Genomic DNA, 21,722 nt, shown 5'->3' with positions numbered 1-21,722 from the left:
ACCATCCTGATTCCACAGGTTCTTTTCATCCTAATAGCTGGGTTATGTAACAGAAAGAGGATTCTGATGAAGAGAGGAGGGAGATGGAGAGGATACCATTCTGAAGGGCAGTGAACACCAGGGGAGAAAGAAGACAGGAAATATAAAAATGAATAGAAAAATTTTATCCACAAAAATTTTCTCTCCTTTCCCTCCTCCCCTTCTTCCTAACCACAGGCCTCCTGTCGCCAGGGCCCCTCATCATACTAAAGTTAGGCTCCAGGTCAGTTCCCTGAAGACCAATCTGTCACACTGACCATATTTATTGGTTTTCCAAAAATCATTCATAGACTTCACATCTTTTGAATGTGTTGGGCTGGCAGGGGTAAGAAGACTGGGAGCTGGGGACCCGGGGGGCCTGGAGCCTCCTGGCTCTCTTCCTGCCCCGGTTTATTCTCTTTGCCCTCAGGCTCACCCTCTGCTCCTGGTCTGCTCCTCTTTGGCATATCGGAATGGCTGGCATCCCTACTCTTGTGCTCTGGGGCCATTCTTAGGTAAAATAAGGGCCTCCCCTTCTCCAGGGCTGAGGCCGGAGCCGAGCTGTGCGCTGACTAACACATGCAGTCTGTCCTTCGCAGGGAAGGCCTGTTCTCTGCCCCAGCTCCGACCTGCCGCAGCCTCAGAGCGCTGGCGCGGAGATAAAACGAACATTCCTTAAAATGCTGACACTGCCAAAACAGTCACAAGCTGTTCAAAGCCATCTAATTAGAACTGTTACAAACTTTCCAGTTAAACACGTGTTTGTTTGGTTTTTAATGACAATTGACAAATTCAGTTAATTTGGCAAAGCTTAATTAACAAAAGTAGAAATAGCCTAAAATGCCAAATGTAGGAAAAAATTTTAAAAGGATTTTTAAAAAGGATCAGAAAGAAATCCGTATAAATAGAAAAATTCCCATAGGAAATGCTGATTTTGGCAACATTCAGAAGAAAAATGTTTGTCAGTGGACTAAATTTTTTTAGGACCTTTCGACAAATTGAACATTTCTTAAAAATGCATGAAGCAGGAGGATGTCATGAGAAAGCGCTTCATGGAATTCCCACCTGAAGTCATTCAAGCACATTTCACATGCGGCCCCAAAACCAAACAAATACAAAGCAAGACAAATGGTCTGTTAGAAGGTTCCGATTCACACACATCCTCCCTGATCCACGGGGACACGTGCCAAGACCCCCAGTGGATGTCCGGAACCGAGGACAGCACCAAGCCCTCTACGCACTATGTTTTTCTACACACACCTTTTCACATAAAGGAAGCACTTTCCGGCTCCTCTTTGGCATATCGGAATGGCTGGCCTCACCACTCTTGTGCTCTGGGGCCATTCTTAGGTAGAAGAAGGGTGACTTGAACACAAGCGCTGCAATACTGGGACAGTCAATCTGATAATCCTAATGGCTACTGACTAATGGGCGGGGCATATACAACGTGGAGACAAAGGGATGATTGATGTCCTGGTGGACTGGAGCAGAATGGCAGGAGATTTCATCACGCTACTCAGAACAGTAGCACAATTTAACACTTAGGAATTGTCTACTTTTGGAATTTTCCATTTAATGCTTTGGGACAATTCTTGACCATGGGTAACTGAAACAGTGGAAAGCAAGCCTGCAAGTATGTGGGCAGAACGCTCTACAATACCACATGTGCATAAAGCCAGGCACTGGAAAACCTGTGCGAGGTAACAGTAACCTACGAGAGACAAGCACCTAATGCAGGAAAGCAAGCTTCAGTCAGGGTGACATATATTTATCTTCAGTTACACATGAACTCAATAAATATGTATATATGTGTGTCAAATGTCAAATTCTTAATACTTGTCATAGAAATGAACTTTAAACATATTTCAATAATTAGGATATTTTAGAGAAAGGACAACTACAAATAATAGTTATATTTTTATAGTTTGAATTATATATTTTTTAAATACTTAGAATACCTGGTTTTTAATTGACCAAAATATAATGTAATAAACACTACTAAAAGGAGTTGTTTAATTTAAAAAAATTCTTACAGTCCTAGCTGGTTTGGCTCAGTGGATAAAGCATCAACCTGTGGACCAAAGAGTCCCAGATTCAATTCCAGTCAAAGGCATATGCCTGAGTTGCGGGCTCGATCCTCAGAGGGGAGCGTGCAGGAGGCAGCCAATCAATGATTCTCCTTCATCATTGATGTTTCTATTTCTCTCTCCCTCTCCCTTACTCTATGAAATTAATTTTAAAATATACATATGTATATATCTATGTGTGTGTGTATAAATATATATACATATATATATAAAATTCTTATATAAAATATTCTTTTTTTTAAGCAACATTTGACAGAATGGCATTCTAGCATCCTAGAAAAAAAACTAATCCTGCAAATAAGATACATAAAAATTTAGAAAGGTTCCACATAAAAATATCATGTTTTTATGGAACTAAACTTTATATTAAATTTTTAAATTTGCACTTTGAAAAAACATGTATAGACTTTAATTTTATTCTTATAATTTCTGATCAACTGTCCCAAAAATTAAAATTAAACTCCCATAATTCTCATACCATATTGCCCCCAAAGGGGTCTGTAACTTGCTTATGTTACATTTTGTCGCAAATTTAATACATCTTTCCCAACCCTCAGGGTCATAAAGATAGCCTCCTGTATTTTCCTCTGAAGTTGGATTCTACTTAACTTGTTTTTCTAAGGAACTGGACAGTGAGGCACTGATATTAACTGTTAGAAGATACAAGCCACGGCTGCAGCCTCCTTCCATCTGTTATTTTTTGGTTCTAAGCAGTTTTTCAGCTTTCTGTGGAGGCTAGCTTTCAATAGCACAAATAACTGAAGATTGCTATTTAAAACAATATACAATAAAGTTATAGATTCAGGATATTAAAAAATAGAAAAGGATAAGTCATATATTGTCTTACGTGAGTGAACAAAACTTCATCCTTGAGCTCCTCCGAACTCTCATTGGGAGTCCAAGCTTCAGCAAACTGCAAGAAATCCCATTTTTCCTTCTCCCCTTCCTCAGCCTGAAGTCGCTCCTTCCTACCGTTCAATGTGCTCCCGGTAACCTGCGCCTGTAGGAGGGAGAAGCAGTGACCTTCATAACGTTCACCTCACTGCTGATATTTGCTAAGCAATATCTTGATTTTGCATTTGAATGACAATCCATTAAAGAAAATCATATTGCTTGAACATATCATGTGCTGTAGTCATATAATTATTCAAAATCACAACCAAATTACCAGGTTTCACTAGACAAATTATCCTATTGGCTTTTCTCATAAAAACTTTTATTCTAATATTTATAAACTTTTGAACCTACATATGAATGGCCTTTTTGAATATCTATATCCAGTGCTTGAAAACTATCTTCTAATCTTTAGTCAAATCCTTTCTTTAAACATTCCACAAGGTTGGGAGAAGAGACAGCTCAGGGGACAGAGCAAGCAATATCCCTCCTACCTTTTCTAGAGTCTGGGTGCAGAGTGTCCTCTATCCAATATTAGCTCTGGATTCAACAATCTTTCAGGGAAAGGGTTTATTCTTTACTTACGAAAAAGACTTGGTGCTTGAAAGCATTATGGTTCCTTGCTAGCTATCCCTGTCCTCTAGCCTCTAAAGTGGTAGAAGGGCGTGAATACAATAGGAATACACATAAATTCATGCCTGTCTCTATTACAAAGGATAGCAGGTACGGTACTACCTTTTCTATTATTATCAGTATCTTGGTGTACTTAGGTATCCTTTGCCTGAAAACACTAAAACTCATCCTCTTAACCCATGTAGACTATGGGTAACCGTAAGCTGGGAACCTGGTTTAAACTCAAGCCTTACCTTGCGATTCAACATTCCCCACATGAGGGTGTCCAGAGTCCCATTTGCAATGAGGTAGTGAATATTCACAGAACTGCACTGTCCAATTCGGTGAGCACGGTCTTCTGCTTGCTTTATATGCCCAGGGTCCCAGTACAACTCAGCAAATACAACGTGAGTGGCAGCAGTAAATGTCAAACCCTTAGCAAAATAAAGTGAAGAAACCAAGATGTAACTAAACTGAGAATATAAAATAGAGCCATGTGTAATAGTCTTTCTGAACACATTAAATGGAGAAGAGAACGCAGAAGGACTTAAAAACAGATCAGTTTTTCATACTAAGCCAAATTAAGAAAATATAATTCATGAAAGGCAGATGAAGACTGCTTACTGCAAGACAGCCGGGTGAACTACAAAACACACATTCAAAATGTATTTCCATATTTCAAAAGTCAGCTTGGTGGACACACACACACAGAATTACTTTATCATCTGATGAGGACTGGATTCACATTACCACTGTAAAATCTAATAAAATACATTATAAATGAGAAGATAATTTCTAACACATGGTATCCATAGCAACTAGGAGAAAGAAATGACATCCTCTGTTCATTTAATTCACACTGCTGTTCTATAAAGCAAGAAAATCATGTCTCCAGTCGTACTGTTCTCTTCCTGTGAAATTTCTTATGTTACATTCCAAAGGCTCTGAAGTCTACTAGCTTGTATCTCAATATATATAACACAATTTCATTTTTTATGCAATTGCACTTTACATCAGTTTGAAATAGTGCAACATTAAAACTATTAACTGTCTTGTTTTATAGATAATATATGAAATAAACAAATCTCCTCAAACTAAAAGTGAGTAAAAAATGCATGATGTTGGAGTTGGCAGGCTGAGTGAACCGCGACCCCTGCTTATGCTACTGCCACAGGCAGGTGGTCGACAGAAACACTTGCCGTCCTTCGAGAGTGTCATCCAATCCATGCTGATGCTCACATGCACTGGAACTTGGAGGGAGGGACTCTTATGACTGCTGTATTGTTATTTTGACATGTGATTTTAACTTAAACTATTTTTATATCTCATAACAACATCATGCTAACCTTCATTCAACAGCGGCATTAGTTCTCAAGCTGAAAAATTCACTGAGGATCAATCACTATAGAACAGAATTTAGAAGTAATAAAAATATGGAGAGAGCCAAACCACCACCATGCTAGCCTGTGCTGCTGTTTAGGCCAGGGAATGCCACAAAATATTAGAGATGATGTTGAAAAATAAGAAGTCGTATTTAAAGAGGGACACCTTTAAATTACATACAAAGTGTCATGTGACCGTATGAAAATGAAGGAGGAGCATGCTGGCAGGCTCAGCATCAATCTAAGACACTTCTAAACTACAACGGAAGATTCACACACCCCGAGAGCAATTCTCTTTCTACTTTCCTTTCTTTCTATGAAGATACCGTGTCCACGTACATGAGTTTTGAATGATGCAAGGTCTTCAGGAATACAGCCTAGAATGGTGGTTCTCAACTTGTGGGTTGCGACCCCTTTGGGGGTCGAACGACCCGTTCACAGGGGTCGCCTAAGACCATCGGAAAACACATATATAATTACACATTGTTTTTGTGATTAATCACTATGCTTTAATTATGTTCAATTTGTAACAATGAAATTGGGGGTCACCACAACATGAGGAACTGTATTAAAGGGTCGCGGCATTAGGAAGGTTGAGAACCACTGGCCTAGAATATCATGTGAGTGCGCTGTGAAATCTTAACTCAAAGTCTTTTCTCAGGCCATTCCTAAGCTATCCTGCCTGGCTCCGCCTACATTGCTTCTCCCATACTACAAGCACTCCATTTCTAATTTTAAGCTTTTTGGTGATATTTTCTATGTCTGGAATATTCTAACATAGAAAACTCAGATTACTGGGAATTTAATCCAACATGATCATGGAAGTGTTGAGACAATCATCCTTTGGGTTAGAATTCCTAGTGAGTTCTAGAACCATCTGGGTAAATCCTCATGGAGTTTCTCTGTATATACAATTTTATATACACACATTCGTTTGCTGGGTAAAAGCAGATCTTTGGCTCTGGTTCAGATTCAAGTCCACGGAAGATGCCAGATAGGCATACACCAGGTTGGACACACAGCTATTTATTGAATTACTTTTCCAGATGTTAAATATCGTGGCTTAGACATTTATATTGAAGTATTTCAGAATATTAGTAGAAAAAAAAATCCAGAAGGCCCCTCTTCTACAGTGTGGCAGAGACTGCTACTGCCTTCCCCAGTACCTATTCTTGTCTTATTCCTTTGCAAAGTAACACCTGACTTTTAGCACCTGGAAAAAAGGCTACGTTTCCCAGCCTGCCTTTCAGCGGCTAGTTGTGGCCATGGGACTGACCACAGGCTGGTTAGAGGTAGCATGCCTCTCTCCAGCCAGCTGTCTGGATGGCAGCTCTGCAGAAGCTCGAGCAGCCCTCTTAGGAAAGGGAGACCTGCTATGAGTGGTGAAGAAGAAAGCCATGCTAGCCTTGGACTGTCTACATGAGAGAACAAAGTACTTAAGTCTTTCTTAATAAGGGTTTCCATTTATTTGCAGGCAAATATAATTATATATATATATTGATTTCAGAGAGGAAGGGAGAGGGAGAAAGAGATAGAACCATCAATGAGGAGAGAAAATCATTGATTGGCTGCCTCCTGCATGCCCCCCTACTGGAGATCGAGCCAACAACCTGGGCATGTGCCCTGACTGGAAATCAAACCTTGACCTCCTGGTTCATAGGTTGATGCTCAACCACTGAGCCATGCCAGCCGGGTGCCAAATGTAATTCTAAGGACCAAACCAGGGGCACGCCATACAAAGTTCTCAGAAACAGAGTTCTTATTCCTCAGGCCATCTCACCTTATGGACTCGGAGGGAAATAACCAAGTAAGATAAATTCTATAAGAAAGGGATGGGAAAATTCCAGACAAATTCAAAGGAAGGGAAAACAGTCACGAAACAATATTACAATCAAATGTACTATATTCTTCTAGAAAATTCTTTCCTTTAAAATTTAGGAAGATTTCAGTCAGCGGTGTTGAGGTCTCCTATTATACTTTCCAGCACTCTCCAACATAGAATGAACATTGATCACACTAGATACCAGATATAAAGTTATCACTATAAGTAATGGCCTTTTTATGATTTCAAAGACATTATCAAGTTGAGGCCTGAAATTTCTTACCTGACCAGCAGCCTGAATGCTTAGGATAGCCACACGGGTCTCAGGATCCTTTTGAAATTGATTAACCAGATGTATTCTTTCTGAAGATGGAACACTTCCATCTATCCTAACATATCGAGTCTAGCATTAACAAAGGAAACGGCAAAATTAGGACAAGCCCGTATGTACCCATCTTATTTTATATACTTTACAGCTTATTTTTATATTCACATAATAAAATAGAAACTGGTTAAGATGACAGGTTGGTAATTATCATACAAGAAGAATCTTAATCAAATTTCTTAATAGCTTCTGATAACAATTTTATGTTTTTTATTGAGTTTTATTTTCAAGATTAAAAACAATTTATTCATTTTTAGAGAGAGGAAAGTCAAGAGAGAGAGAGAGATCAATTAGTGGCCTCCCACATGGGGATGGAACCCGAAACCTGGGTATGTGCCCTGACCGGGAATCGAACCCACCACCTTTTGGTGTATGGGACGACGCTCCAACCAACTGAGCCACACCAGCTAGGGCCTAGCAATGATATATTTTTAATCTTTTAAGCTACTTGAGGGTAGGAGCTATGCCTAATTCATCTTTATACCATCACTGCCAAGTGCAATGCCTATACGTAACAGGAGTTCCATAAATCATGACTGAATTACTAATGTGTTCTCAGTAAAATTCCATGTAAATTAAGATGCCAATTTTCAAATGAATAATGTATCAGAATAACTTTCTAGTTATAGGACCATTAACTCCAGAGTAAAAGTAAAATCAGACATGCAAGAAAGGAAAGAGAGCATTCTGCCCATGTATTAGAAATTCATGAAAAGCAGTACATCTATCCCAATATTAACTGGGAAAATATCTTTTTTAATGCACCATTTGAGTTCTCTTTTTTCACATTATTAAACTTAAAAGAAATATGCATCTCCATTGAGGTGGGGAACAAGATATACACCCATGTTTTTAAGAAGCAGGGAAACATTAAGTGCCTAACTGAACAGTTTTGAGTTTTAAGAATGTTGTGAGTTGAGAAAAGGAAGCAATCCTGTGTTAGAACAGCTAAAAATAACTTATTTCTCGACTTTGTAAAACAAGTATAAGCCCTGAGTTTCAAATAATCTCATATGTATGTGCACTTTTATGGAAAACATAGTCTTAAATAGTTGAGACAGAAATATTCACTTATATAAGAAGACAGTCAAGGTAATCACTAAATAGAATGTCCCTTATTAACTTTCTCTGTCTTCACAAAACAGATATAAATTGACCAGTGATCCATTTACTATCCATTAGGGAGATTATAAAATCTTCAGAGAGTCTTTCTAAAGAAAACACATTGTTTTGAGCAGTTCACCTCCAACACCAGGATACCTACATTTTTTATTCTTAGTGATGTAAATGGGATTCTAAATCCACCAGTAAAGCAGAAGTGAGGAAAAGAAGCAGACGGCTCCTCTTGGAATAGATTCCAGTATTTTAAGGTATAATGGAATCCGAATAAGAAAATACTGTGAGTCTAATATTAAGGCCCAATCATTTCAAAGTTGTTTGTAAGGTTCACTTTCCCTCAGAAGGTGTTTTACAGTCACTATGAAGTAATCAATGAAAAAGTACCTTTCAATGTGCAGCACTTTATTATCATCAATCCTTCAATGAAGGAAACACTGACATTACTTTTTGGGTAATAATGAATTAATAATGATAAATCTATACTGTACAAAGTAATAAAAATATGGCTTTATTCCTCCACTTAAAAAAATCTACCTACACAGGCAAGAAGTTCTGCTGCTATGCGTCTATCGAGCTCACAGTTTGTCAGGAGGTTTTATCTGGCTGCTTTTGAGCATTGCTAGAAGCCCTCGCACAGAAAGGGATGGCAGGTTTCAACTTTGGAAGAAAAAATGGGAGATGCTGTCACTGACAGAACAGTTGGTGAACAAGGTGGTCCTCAGAACCCTGCAGGAAGGCCAGCAGACTTGCTGGAGCTTACCTGGTGGACTGCCTGGCCCTAAGCTATAGATTCACTTACACTAAGTCTTCGTAATCATATTCTATAGAGCATGCTGCCTGGAGTTTGAAAGGTCTGACTATAGCTGGGCACAAAAATCAGCGGAATTCATCCTTCCTTTCCCCTCGACGTCTCCCCCATTCCAGGGGTGCCTTTCGGGTAAACAAAAAATTTAACTTTTAACTACCTCAATCTCAAACGGTACATCCATGAACAAAAACTAAATTCAGAACATAGACTATTAAAGCAGCATACTTTAATCAATTCAGATCATTTGATTAGTGGAAAATGATGAGACTGGTATAAAAGGCAAACTTCAATAGGATACCATCAACACAATAGTAATATAATATCAGGATAATTTTTAAGAAAAATATCTAATACTAATTTATATACCATCATGTAAAACAGGCAAAAAAAACCCCCTCAATTATAAGACAACTGACGCATCCTGAAAGCACTTTATAGACGAATGGTAACATACCTTGTTTTCTATGACTGCTTCTGTGCAAGCCTGGAGCATGAGTAAGTGGTGAGCGAAAACCAGAAATTTAAGCGAATCATTCTGAAGCATCATCTTAATATAATCCTTTACAGCACCTGCCTAAATATTAAAGTTAAACCTTATTCTTATTAACGTCATAAAAATGTATATTAAAAGTCATTTTACTTTCTTTTAATAAATCAAAAAACTCAAACATTGATACATTTCTATGAATATCTAACTGCTTTGTGTTCTAAGTAGCATAAGGAAATAGAAGCTTACATATAATAGTGAGTGGGAGAAAAGGGACAAAACAGGAAAAAGAATATATTCTTGTTGAGGAAAGAAGAATATAAGAATTAGCAGGAAGAAAAAGATGACAAAAGAGTTTAGGTGGAAAGTAGGCTCTGGCCAAGAAGAGGTTGGTGGTTTTTTTCTGAAGGTAATTTCAAAAAAGTTCATATACAAGACTAAGTGGAATAGAGTTAGGAAGAAAATGAAAGGTAAAAAATTAGATGAATAGCATTATTTTTTTTTTTTTAAAGGAAGACTAGAAAAGAATGAGAAAGCTGGGACTGAAGCTTAACGATTAAGAAAAGTTGGTTTATTCATTGTTTAAGCTAAAAAGTTAAGTAGATTTACAAATAGGGCACTTTAGGGAGAAATGGAAAATGAGAGGCTTCAGTTTGTCTTCAGGGTGGAGAAGGTCACAGAAGAGGCTGGAGTAATGAGATTAAGAGTACAGAAGGGAGGTCTGAGAGAGCAGGGAGATACAAAGAAATTGGTGGGTAGAAAAGGAAAAAAATTTAAAAAGTGCAAATTGCATAGGCTTTTCTTAGTTACCGGGAGGCCAAATTACCTATTAAGAGTAAGAAATCAATCTGAGATGAATCAAATAAGACTTAAATTTAAAGTGGATAGCATGAATTAAATCTAAAAACAAATATAGCCTCCTAACTGTTAAAAACTAGTTACTTTGACATTTTGGGAAAAAACAGTAGGCAGAACACATTTAACCTCCATCCCTCTCAGAGCTATATTTAAATAATAGCAAAGTATACAGGGAGAAAGCATTGGAGAGGGATCAATAGCAATAAAACTTTGGAAGCTAAAAAGTAGACAGATGCCTGGTAACTGATCAGCACCTAACAACAGTTCCTAAACTATCAGTATGAAAAACCCAGAAGAGAAGCACCTGGCTTGCAATATTGTAATCTTTAAAAGTTCGGGAAATGACACCTCTGGAAGGAGGAAGGGGATGTGTCTAAAACAGGAAGATTGGTTGAAAGAATGTTTAGTAGTTGATTATGCGCAATACTCATCCATATGCTGTCTCTACCATTCCATACAATAGTGACTTCCTATCCCATCCTGGCAGAAAACTAGAGATTTATTTTCTAGAGCGGGTAAAGCAAGGTATCTGGATGGAGGAATCCCACATTGACGGTAGGCTATCCTATAAAAATCCTGGGGATTAAATGAAAGTTACATAATAAATGCTGAGATCTGCTCTTCTCTCTCAATCTTCTTACCCCTCACAGGCCCATACTCTCTAGAAAGAGAACAGAATCATATAAAATGATTCTTTTCTGAGGAATCTGACCACCCAAAGAGAAAAGACTGAAGATACTGATATTGGGGGTTCCTCAGCACAACATCCCCATCAGATCATCTTTTATTTTAATCCATAGTTTACAAGCCGTATCCACAAATAGAGTTTCCAGCCATCATTTAGTGTCTTACTTGTAAATAAAAGCAAAGAACCAAGGAACAGCAGGCATTTGTAGAAAGCAACCTATATGAACAGATCAGCTGTACAGAGAGAAGAAAATTAGAAGGGATTACATCTGTAAAATAAGAATGGTATGCTACAAAAAAAAGAAAAAAGAGGAAGGGAAGTATTCTTGGTAAAAAATATAATAACAGAAATAAAAAATTCACTGGTTATTAAAATAAGAAAGTCTGCCAGAAAAAATAATTTAAAATATCTAAAATATAAGAAAATGAGATGACCAGGCCATGAGGGCAATATATGAACAAAAAGTTCTAGAAAACAATGCAGAGAAAACAGAGGAAAGAAAATAATCAAAAAATAAAAATGTTTTACAGAGCTTAAGGACTTAAGTTTCCAAAATGGAACATGGCAAAGGCCTAAGAGGATTCTGCACAATGGATGGAAATGGACCCAGAGCAATGTCCATCATGAAACTTTATAATACTGGGGACAAAGAAACGATTCTATGAGCTTCCAGAAAGGAGAGGAAAAGATTTCACAAAATCAAAATAGAATAAAAATTTTGAACTGCATTGGATACTTCAATATCAATACTAAAAATTCTAAGAGAAAATGATTTCCAATTAAGAATTTATATCTAGCCAAATTAAAAAATCAGATATAAAAACAGAATAAAAGCATTTTCAAATATGCAGGGATTAAAATAATTTACCTCTAATACACACTTTTTTAGAAGGCTACTGAAGAATGTGGTCCAGCAAAATAAGGGAGCAGACAAATGAAGAAAATAATCCTATATAATAAAATGCTAATATGCAAATAGACCGAATGGTGGAACAATTGAACAACCGGTCGCTATGATGTGTGCTGACCATCAGGGGCGCTCGCAGAACATGGCCGACGTTGGCAGCAGGTGGCAGAGCACGGAACATGCCCGGCGTCAGCCGAGGTGGGATGGTGGAGATCCTGGCTATAGGTCCTGACTAGGCTGCTGATCAACTGAAGGCTGTCTTCGTGTCATTCCTTCTTCGCCGATTCCGTCCACACCTTTGGGGACCCCTGGACCCGCTGGGATTGGACCCCAGCATTGGAGCAGGTGAGCGGGGGCACCAGACCAAGGTGGGGTGCTGGTTGCTGCCATCAGGGCGAGCCTCTGGTGGTTACTGAAAATTCTTTGCTCCCGCACACTGCAGTCCCGCCTGGCGCTCAAACCTGCTGCTGGCGCCCGGTGCTGGCCCTGATCACTCAGCGCTGTCGGTGGGTGCGAGTGGCGGCTGCGGGCCCCGATCACCCATCAGGGCTTCTCCACCCCTCCGGTTCCTGAGGGGTGATTGGGGCAGCAGCTACCGCTCGCACCCGCTGATGGCGCTGGCCCCGCACAGAGGGTGGGCCGAGACCCGCACCTATGCCCACCGCAGCCTCGCAACCCACAGTTCCTTTTAAGGTGCACAAATTCATGCACTGGGCCCCTAAGTATCAAATAAAGAGGTAATTCAGCACAGGAATAAATAGAGAAAATCCCCAGGATGAGAGCTCTGCAGCAGACTGGATGAGCAACAGTCCCGAGTGGAGTGGACCAAAGGCTACAGGGCAATTTTTTTAATATAGATTAAAATTAATAGAATGCTAATGTTTAAAGATATTGAGAGGAGCCCTGGCCGGTGTGGCTCAGTTGGTTGGGTGTCGTCCCATGCACTGAAGGATCACTGGTTTGATTCCCCTCCATGACACATGCCTGGGTTTCATGCTCAGTCCCCAGTTATGGGGTGCAGGAGGCAGCCAATCCATGTTTCTCTTTCACATTGATGTTTTTCTCTCTCTTTCTTCCTCTCTCTCTAAAATCAATAAAAATATATTTTTCAAAAATATTGAGAGAAAATTAAACCACCAGGGAAAAGTCTGAAGATAAATTATTGAAAATGACATATAGAAGAAAGAAAACATACCCACAGTATATTGCACAGTTCTCCTGTAAATATTACAACATGGTTCTAATAATATACATGGTGAATATTGATCAAGCCAAAATCAGTATAAGTTACTATAAAATTAATAAAGTATAACTATATCCATCCATCCATGCATCCATCCATCCATGTACCCACCTACCTACCCATCACTTTGTTGGGAGAAGGGGAATTCAGAAAAGGTGTGTGTGTGTGTGGGAGGGCAGAGGGGTGAAGGAGCTAAAATTTTATCTCCCACATTGGGAAGCCAAATGGTGACAGCTAAAATTATAAACAAACAGTAATACAAACCAAGAAGCAATATAAACATGTAGCTGAGGGATCTGAGATAAATATTAAAAAGATCAGCTACAAGAAAAGGAAGCAGTTGCCTTTGGGAAATAAGGTTAGGGAACTGTTATATTTTGAAATGGCTATGTCTCCTCATTCAACTATGACCATATGTGGCTTTGGTAGTAGTAAAAAAAAAAAAATTAAAACAGGGGCATTTCAAAATTGAAAAGTACCTATTGAAAGCTGATTTGAAAGCCCATTTTTGAATGTCTAAATTTTCTAAACAATAGTTATTCATCACACAATGAGACTGGAAGCTGTTAAGAACTTTAGCCTTGGATTTCAGTGCCTCAGAAAGTGGAAATGAAGCCCTCTCAAAATAAGGAGCTATAAATTCCAGATATGTTGCCATGGTAACTGAACCACTTTAATAAACTTCATGTTTGCCTAAAGAGCTATATTTACCATGATAAGCCTTTCAAAAAGTACATGGCAAGTTGGAGTATTTTTAAGGTACATTCATTTCCCATCCACTGCAGACTAATCACTGTACCCCAGCATCAGACGCAGTCCGTGCCTCTTCATAAGAAAGCCATTTCAATCAGAAACTGCTGATGCCAAAGCGCAAGCCCCCTACTCCTGACTCCTTCCAATCCACTGGTTCAGAACAATTTATGGTTACTATTAATTTTTATAAAGTTCAATCATATTATGGGCTAAACAGTCTCTTGGGACTAAATTTAGTAACTTAATCATCTTTGTGATATTGCTTCCTAGGAGAAAATGCATTTGGAGAACCAAAATAACTATGTACAAACATACTTTAGGATTATTTTAGGGTCATAGGTTGGGATTACATAGATTTGCATCCTAAAACACACTATACATGCATTTTACCTATTCTGATTTTATTCTTTTTTTTTAATCCTCACCTGAGGGTATTTTTTCCATTGACTTTCAGAGTGGAAGGGAGAGGGAGAGACAGAGAGAAACACCTATGTGAGAGAGACACATCGATTTGTTGCCTCCCACATGCCCCCGAACAGGACTGGGAGCCTGCAACCGAGACACGTGCCCTTGACAGGAATCGAGCCCAGGACCCTTTAGTCCACAGGCCGACGCTCTATCCACTGAACCAAACCAGCTAGGGCCTGATTTTATTCAAATTACAACTATCACTGCATTGTCATGTTTTAAGTCATCTGAGCAGAAACTTGCTTTCAAACTATCTTAAGTGCACATTAAATGGAATGGCAGGTTCTATTAATGACAGCTTATGCTGGTTCATATTTTATAGAAGTAACAGAAAATGCAGGGACTGACTATTCTATTTTATTTTATTGAAACTGGCCTGTTCGTAATGTGTTTGTTAGTCAAAAATCTCATTTAAATAATTAAGACTACCCACTACATCTCATTTAAAGAAATGTAGAAATGAAGAGAATCTGTTGTAAAGTTTGTTTCTTACATTTTTTTTCAGTGACTAGGTGCCATCATGCTTTCTGAAGTAAGAGAACGTAAAGACTACATTAAAGACCCGTTGAAAATTACTTTTTTAAAAAGTCAGTTTTTAATCAAATAACAAGAAGGAGAAAGAAAAAATGAAAAAGACATCAAACCTGAGCTATGATAAAGATTCTCTCCTTGACCAAACTTTAGTCTTCTTGACTAGGCCTTACCCTTGGCCTTGAATCTGTCCAGTCCTTGCCAAGCCCACATAGTCCATTCTTACCCAAAATTTTGCTAAGTCAGTTATTGAGAACCCCCACTTAAAAAAATATATATATATTTTATTGATTTTTTCACAGAGAGGAAGGGAGAAGGATAGAGAGTTAGAAACATCAATGAGAGAGAAACATCGATCAGCTGCCTCCTGCACACCCCCTACTGAGCATGTGCCCGCAACCAAGGTACATGCCCTTGACTGGAATCGAACCTGGGACCCTTCAGTCCGCAGGCTGACGCTCTATCCACTGAGCCAAACCAGTTAGGGCGAGAACCCCCACTTTTGATAACTGATCAATTCTTGATATCTGATCAAGTTTTTATTGCCTACTTTTGATGTCTAAGTTCTTGACCTTCCCTTTAGCAAGAATACTATTAGGTCAGTTTAGCAAGAATCCCCCTGTGCTGGATGTCTCCTCTTAGTAATTTTCCATCCACCAACCCCCTTATCTTGCTGGTTGGCTACCAATCCCCACCTGTCCTTGTTGTATTCAGAGTTGAGCAAGCTCTCTCAATTTCAACAGAGTTCACTCTCATTGCAATGATCTTGAATAAAGTCTTTCTTACCATTTTAACAAGTGTCAGAATAATTTTTTCTTTAACTGCTATAAATTCTAGCTAAGGGAATATGAGTCTAAAAGAAGCTCCTCTAAGTTCTGAAGTCCTCAGACCCCAGACCAAATGGAAGCTTTGTTTAGATACTTGTGGCCACATACTTTCAGAAAAGCTCTTCACGTTCTTCTCAATCAATAACAGGTGAATTGTGACTGGTCTAAGCAAGCCTAGCACTTTCATCCCCCCTGCAAGTGATTCTGACAATAAGAAATGTGGAAAGTGTGCTGCAGGTTTCAAAAAAAACCCTCACTGACAAAGGGACTATGGGGAAAGCTTTTCATTGCTTTAGACATTGTGGCCTGAGCCTGGTACAGGAAATGAGCAGTCATATTGGGGTTATGATGGAAGCCACCGAGGACAAGTGGTAAACGGGGTCAACCAAAGGACAAAGACAGAAAAACCTGGATTCTAAAACACCCCACAAAAAACAGCTTTATTGAATATAATTCACAAGGCATAATTCACCCATTTAAAGTGGATGATTCAATTTGGCTTTCACCGAATTGTACATCCATCAATGGTTCTTTTTTTAATCCTCACCTGAGGATATGTTTTTACTGGTGAGAGAGAGAGAGAGAGAGAGAGAGAGAGAGAGAGAGAGAGAGAGAGAGAGAGAGAAAGAGAGAAAGAAAGAAAGAAACACTGATCAGTTATCTCCTGTACATGCCCCACAGGGGATAGAAGCCGAAACCTAGGCATGTGCCCTGACTGGGAATCAAACTCCAACTTTTTGGTGTGTGGGAAGACACTCCAACAAATTGAGCCACTCGACCAGGGCTGTTCATGGTTCTTAACTTAGAAACCATTTCATCAACCTGAAAAAATATTTTTAAATCTGGCAGAAGACAGCCTTCAGGGAAAGACTGGTGTTTTGGAAATTTTCACATGCCACATTTTCTCACAGAAAACAATAGTTTCACTTCCAAAGGTGTTTGGGTGAACCATTGTGAATGTTATTTTACCTTTAGGCAGGTTTATGACTATACCTATAAATAGGAATCTAACACTTCGAATATATCTAATCTTTTGACATTAACCAAGTTCAACAAGCAGCCCACTTTGCACTGAGAAGCGGAAGGGCTACAAAATAGTGCACAGTGAACAACTCCAATTTAATACCTTAACCAACACGATTTTACAGAAGAACCTGGGATATTCAACCTTCCCATAAAACTTTTTGGAACAAGATATAATAAAGCAATCACTCTATCTAATCATTCTGCCTAATATAGAATAGGTGAGCAAGGATATTCCATTAATGGCATACTCTGCTGGGTTTACTCAAATTTAGAGAAAGTTAGAAAGTAAAGCCATTAGTATATGGACTTCTAAAAACCTGTTTTCATAAAAGTTGATTTTGTGGTAGTTTGGTGATAAAAGTCACTAATCACAACAGTGGATCTAAGTCTTTTAAAACTGAATTCAATTTTAAAACATTCTCAATTTCTCTCCTAACTCCACCCATTGGTAATCAACTTTATACTACTAAAGTATACATGAATAAACTTTATTGGGTGTTAGAAAGTATAACACATAGAACATGCAGGTTTTAAAATTCTGTATCTTCTCCATGCCTGTGCAAGGATGCTGAAAAATCACTAACAGGGAAATGGGCACCACTTTAAACCCACGGTCACTAACAACTCTTATATGTATTCAGCTATCTTAGGGGAACGGTAGCTAAGTGCATGTACTCTTGAGCAACACCCTTAAACTGTCTTAGTTTCTCCAACCATAAAAAGGGATAAAAAGTACCTATTCCCCAAAGAGTGGTGGTGAGAAGTAAATGAGTTAGCGCATAATGTGAACTTGGAATTGTGCTTAGGACGTTGTAAATATTGTAAAAGTGTTAGATATTATTATTACTATAATTCTCCAGTAAATTGCAAAAACAACTTCAACCTTTATCACTTTCTTTGAAATCAGAACCTCTGCCCCCTTGGCTCTTAAATTTCCCACTGTCCAGAGAAAATAGAATTTATTATCTGAAAATTCCATTGCCTTTTCTTACTTTTACTCATCATAACTTCCTTCCCTTTTGTAACAAGAGATTTTTCTTTTCTTCTCTAAGGCAAATCCCTCTACCTGTGGTTCCAAACTTAACCATTCCCGACACCTCAAAATCCTTACACTGCTTTCTTTCTTAAGGGGATATTGCAGTTTGACAGAACCTTCCTCCATTCCACATTCCACTTTTTTTCTCCTCTAACATGAGAACATTATTGTTTTGTTTGCACTTATTATCACCGACCATCTTACTAATGAACAGGTCGGAGCAGAGACCCTTTCCTGAACAGCAGTGGCCCAGGAAGCGGTGCGCTCCTGTCCCACAGTATCCCAGGCCCTGTGCGGCAGAGCCGATCCCGGTGGCCTCCTTACATCTCACTGCAGATTATAAATAGCATTCTACCTGCGTTAAGCTGCTGAGGCGAAACAGCAGAGAGAAAACACACCTGGTGCATAATGGAACTGTGTCTAAAGCGGTCTGCCTTCTGGAACATTTTTAAGGCACGAAGGAATGCTGCCATTCCCCAAATAACAGAAATTTAAATTATGGGATGATTTAATCATAGAAAAATAACTGGTATTTCTCTAAAAATGGTCTTCTCTAAAAATGAGATGCTGTTGTAATGTACCAGAAAATAGCTAAAAGTTGGCTAAGCCATACTACCACTTATATCTGTTTTTTTCCCTAGCAGAGTATTACACTGATCCTAAATCTAAAAAATCTGTGCATTTGTATATACTGTTTTCTCAATAAGTATTAAAAGGAATAAGAATAGTAATATAAAGGAAAATTAACTTTAATAACCTGAGATCCTTCATTAATAGACTTTTTACCAGTAACACTGATTATTTTATCTTCATTTCCTTGTAGTGTTTATCATAATTATTTACTGTTTATTATCATTATTAAACTTCTTATCATTAAGAGATATCTAAAAAAGAGATCTCAATAAGAAGATAATAAACTAAGAATATACTAACAAACATACTTAAAACTTATACAGCCTCTATCCTCCTATGTACAAGTTCTAAATCTCAAAAGACAGACCAGCATGAATGCTCTTACAGCACATGGAGGATATACATCAGTACCATAATTGTACGGGACTTTAGCACTGCATATAATAATAATGATCATATCCATATAACCTAATTTGCTGACATGACCTAATTTGAGGCGCTGTATTCCTGTCTGCCTAGAAGACATTGTAGGACACAAGAAAAAGAAGAGAAGATCAGAGCAGAGCAGGCAACCTATCATGGAGCTCCATGAACCTGAATAGAGGGAGACACATTCGTCGGGAAGGCTTTAGACATAACTCGACCTGGAGCAAAGGAGGAGGATCGATGACCCTCAGAGGTTCTTTCTAGCTCACTGTTCTCTAATCACAGTTAATGAACAGTGTTAAGATACTCATATAAATGGATGTGGGAAGGATTCGCTTCCTCAGAAGAGCTGACAAGAAAAAGACTTTACACATTGTTTATTATATAATGATAATCTTTTAAAAGTTAAATACCACAAACATTGCCTGGGTGGTTCAGTTGGTTGGAGCATCGTTCCATATATCAAAAGGTTGAGGGTTCGATTCCCAGTCAGGGCACATACCTAGGTTGCAAGTTCCATCCCCAGCCAGGGTGCGTACAGGAGCCAACAGATCAATGTTTCTCTCTCTCTCCTCTCTTCCTTTCTTCTCTCTCTAAAATCAATACACATATCCTCAGGTGAGGATTAAAATAATTAAATACCACAAATAATAAACATATGTGTCTCCAAATAGCATATTTTATAAGTAACTATATACTCACACAAATGCATTTACTTGAATACTCATTATTTTCTTCAAAAATCTTCTTACTCTTGTCAAGGTTTTCAAATTTAGATAAACTATCATTAGATTTTTATCTTTAAACTAGAGGCCTGGTGCATGGAATTCATGCACTGGGCGGGGCGGGGGTGGTCCCTCAGCCCGACCTGTGCTCTCTTGCAGTCCAGGAGTCCTCACTCCTTACCACCCGCCTGCTCGCTGCTCCTTAGCGCTGCCGTGGAGGTGGGAAAGGCTCCTGCCACTGCTGCTGTGCTCACCAGCTGTGAGCCCGGCTTCTGGCTGAGCAGTGCTTCCCCTGAGGGAGCGCACTGACCACCAGGGGCAGCTCCTGCATTGAGCACCTGCCCCCTGGTGGTCAGTGTGCATCATAGCGACTGGTCATTCCGCCGTAACGATCGCTTAGGCTTTTATTATATAGACTAGTAGCCCGGTGCACGAAATTCATGCACTGGGGTGGGGGGGGGGGCGGAGAAGGGGCCCCTCAGTCTGGCCTTCACCCTCTCCAATCTGAGACCCCTCAGGGAATGTCCAACTACCTGTTTGTGCCCACACTTTTAACAGATAACAGCTCCATTGTTGTTCCATTCTTATGCTTAAAACCATTGGAATTAGTAGGTATTCAAAGTGTGTATACATTTTGGGGGGACACCCTGTATATCTCTAGTCAGTGGTGAAAGAAACCAACAGCAGATTTGGAACCCCCAGACAGGGAACCTTGCTCATTCCCCACATGTCTCCCCACTTCACTTTCCACCTTCGTGGGCAGCAGGAGAATCAATGTTTTCTCTCATTAATTCGGAAAAGCACGTCCTGTCACCCGCTGCCCAGCAGGAGTGCGCTAGGCCCCAAGCAAGCAAGGCTCAGACAGGGCAGCCTTCACTCATGGGTGCTGGCACCCAAAATGCACATTCCTCCTCTACAGTCGCCCCGACTATCCCACTGTTTCACTGAGAGGACGGAATTCCTCTCTGCCTCTGGGCTCTTGATCTTGAACACTGACCGAAGGCACCTCAGAGAGGGCCGCCTGCACCCACCAGGTGTGTCTGTCTGCACCTGCTCCTGCCTCAGCACCTGCATTAACTCCCCAGAGGTGATCTCATAGCTGCACTGGCCTCCGTGGGAACAGGGCATCACCACTTTGCCCTCTCACTGTCATCTCACAGGCGCCCACTCTCAGCACCCACCCAGACACTCTCCAAAGGACGAGAGCGCATCAGAGGGGATGTGTGCACATCCTGTGGGGGTGTTAGGCATGCCGGGTTGATGGAAGTGCGGTGGAGAGGCGGGGGGAACTTGTGCACGCCTTGGTTTGCAACTGTTGCAGGCGTGGGAGGGTGACAGCGTGCTGGGGGATGTTCGCAAGCCAGGGGGGGATGTGCACACCGGAGGCCTCTGGCTTTGCAGATCCGCAAACCCCCGTGGTGCGGCCAGGAGGACGTCAGTCTGGCCCGCCACGGTGGCTGTCCCTGTGATCCTGCACCTTCTGGGCCAGGAGGCGGATTTTGCGCAGTCACTCCTGGGCGCTCATGGCTGCCTCCCTGCCGTGAAGGGTCACGGATCCGAGTCCCAGGACCATACACAGCCTCAAGCGCTGCCCCCCGCCCGGCAGGGTCACGGATCCATGTCTTGGTCCCATGGACAGCCTCAAGCACTGACCCCCACCGGCAGGGTCACAGATTCGGGTCCCGGACTGCAGACAGCCTCCCGTGCTGCCCCCTGCCCACCAGGTCACGGATCCAGGTCCCGGGACCGCGGACAGCCTCAAGCATTGCCCCCCGCCCAGCAGGGTCACAGATCAGGGTCCCAGATTGCGGACAGCCTCCCGTGGTGCCCCCCGCACAGCAGGGTCACAGATCCAGCGGACAGCCTCAAGACTGCCGCGCCACGCGCGAGGACATGGATCCAGGTCCCAGACCGCAGACAGCCTCAAGCACTGCCGCCCCACCTGGCAGGGTCATAGATCCGAGTCCTGGACTGCGGACAGCCTCCC

General features: G+C 40.4%; 1 protein-coding gene across 2 annotated transcripts in view; it reads right to left on the bottom strand.

The window, feature by feature from the left end:
• ZRANB3 (zinc finger RANBP2-type containing 3) overlaps positions 1-21,722 on the bottom strand; it is a 249,644-nt gene that overhangs the window by 44,145 nt on the left and 183,777 nt on the right. For both annotated transcript variants that reach the window (XM_070423080.1, XM_070423081.1), the window contains exons 9-12: positions 9,582-9,701; positions 7,099-7,218; positions 3,866-4,045; positions 2,953-3,105 (exon numbers count right to left, since the gene is read on the bottom strand). In XM_070423080.1, the coding sequence (XP_070279181.1) occupies positions 2,953-3,105; positions 3,866-4,045; positions 7,099-7,218; positions 9,582-9,701 (573 nt within the window). The remainder of the gene's footprint in view (positions 1-2,952; positions 3,106-3,865; positions 4,046-7,098; positions 7,219-9,581; positions 9,702-21,722) is intronic.

This window comes from Myotis yumanensis, unplaced genomic scaffold (assembly GCF_028538775.1).
Source record: "Myotis yumanensis isolate MYYU_CA2020_CCGP unplaced genomic scaffold, mMyoYum1.0.hap1 SCAF_8, whole genome shotgun sequence".
Taxonomy (NCBI): Eukaryota; Metazoa; Chordata; class Mammalia; order Chiroptera; family Vespertilionidae; genus Myotis; species Myotis yumanensis.
This window is presented reverse-complemented; position numbering and strand designations above follow the sequence as displayed.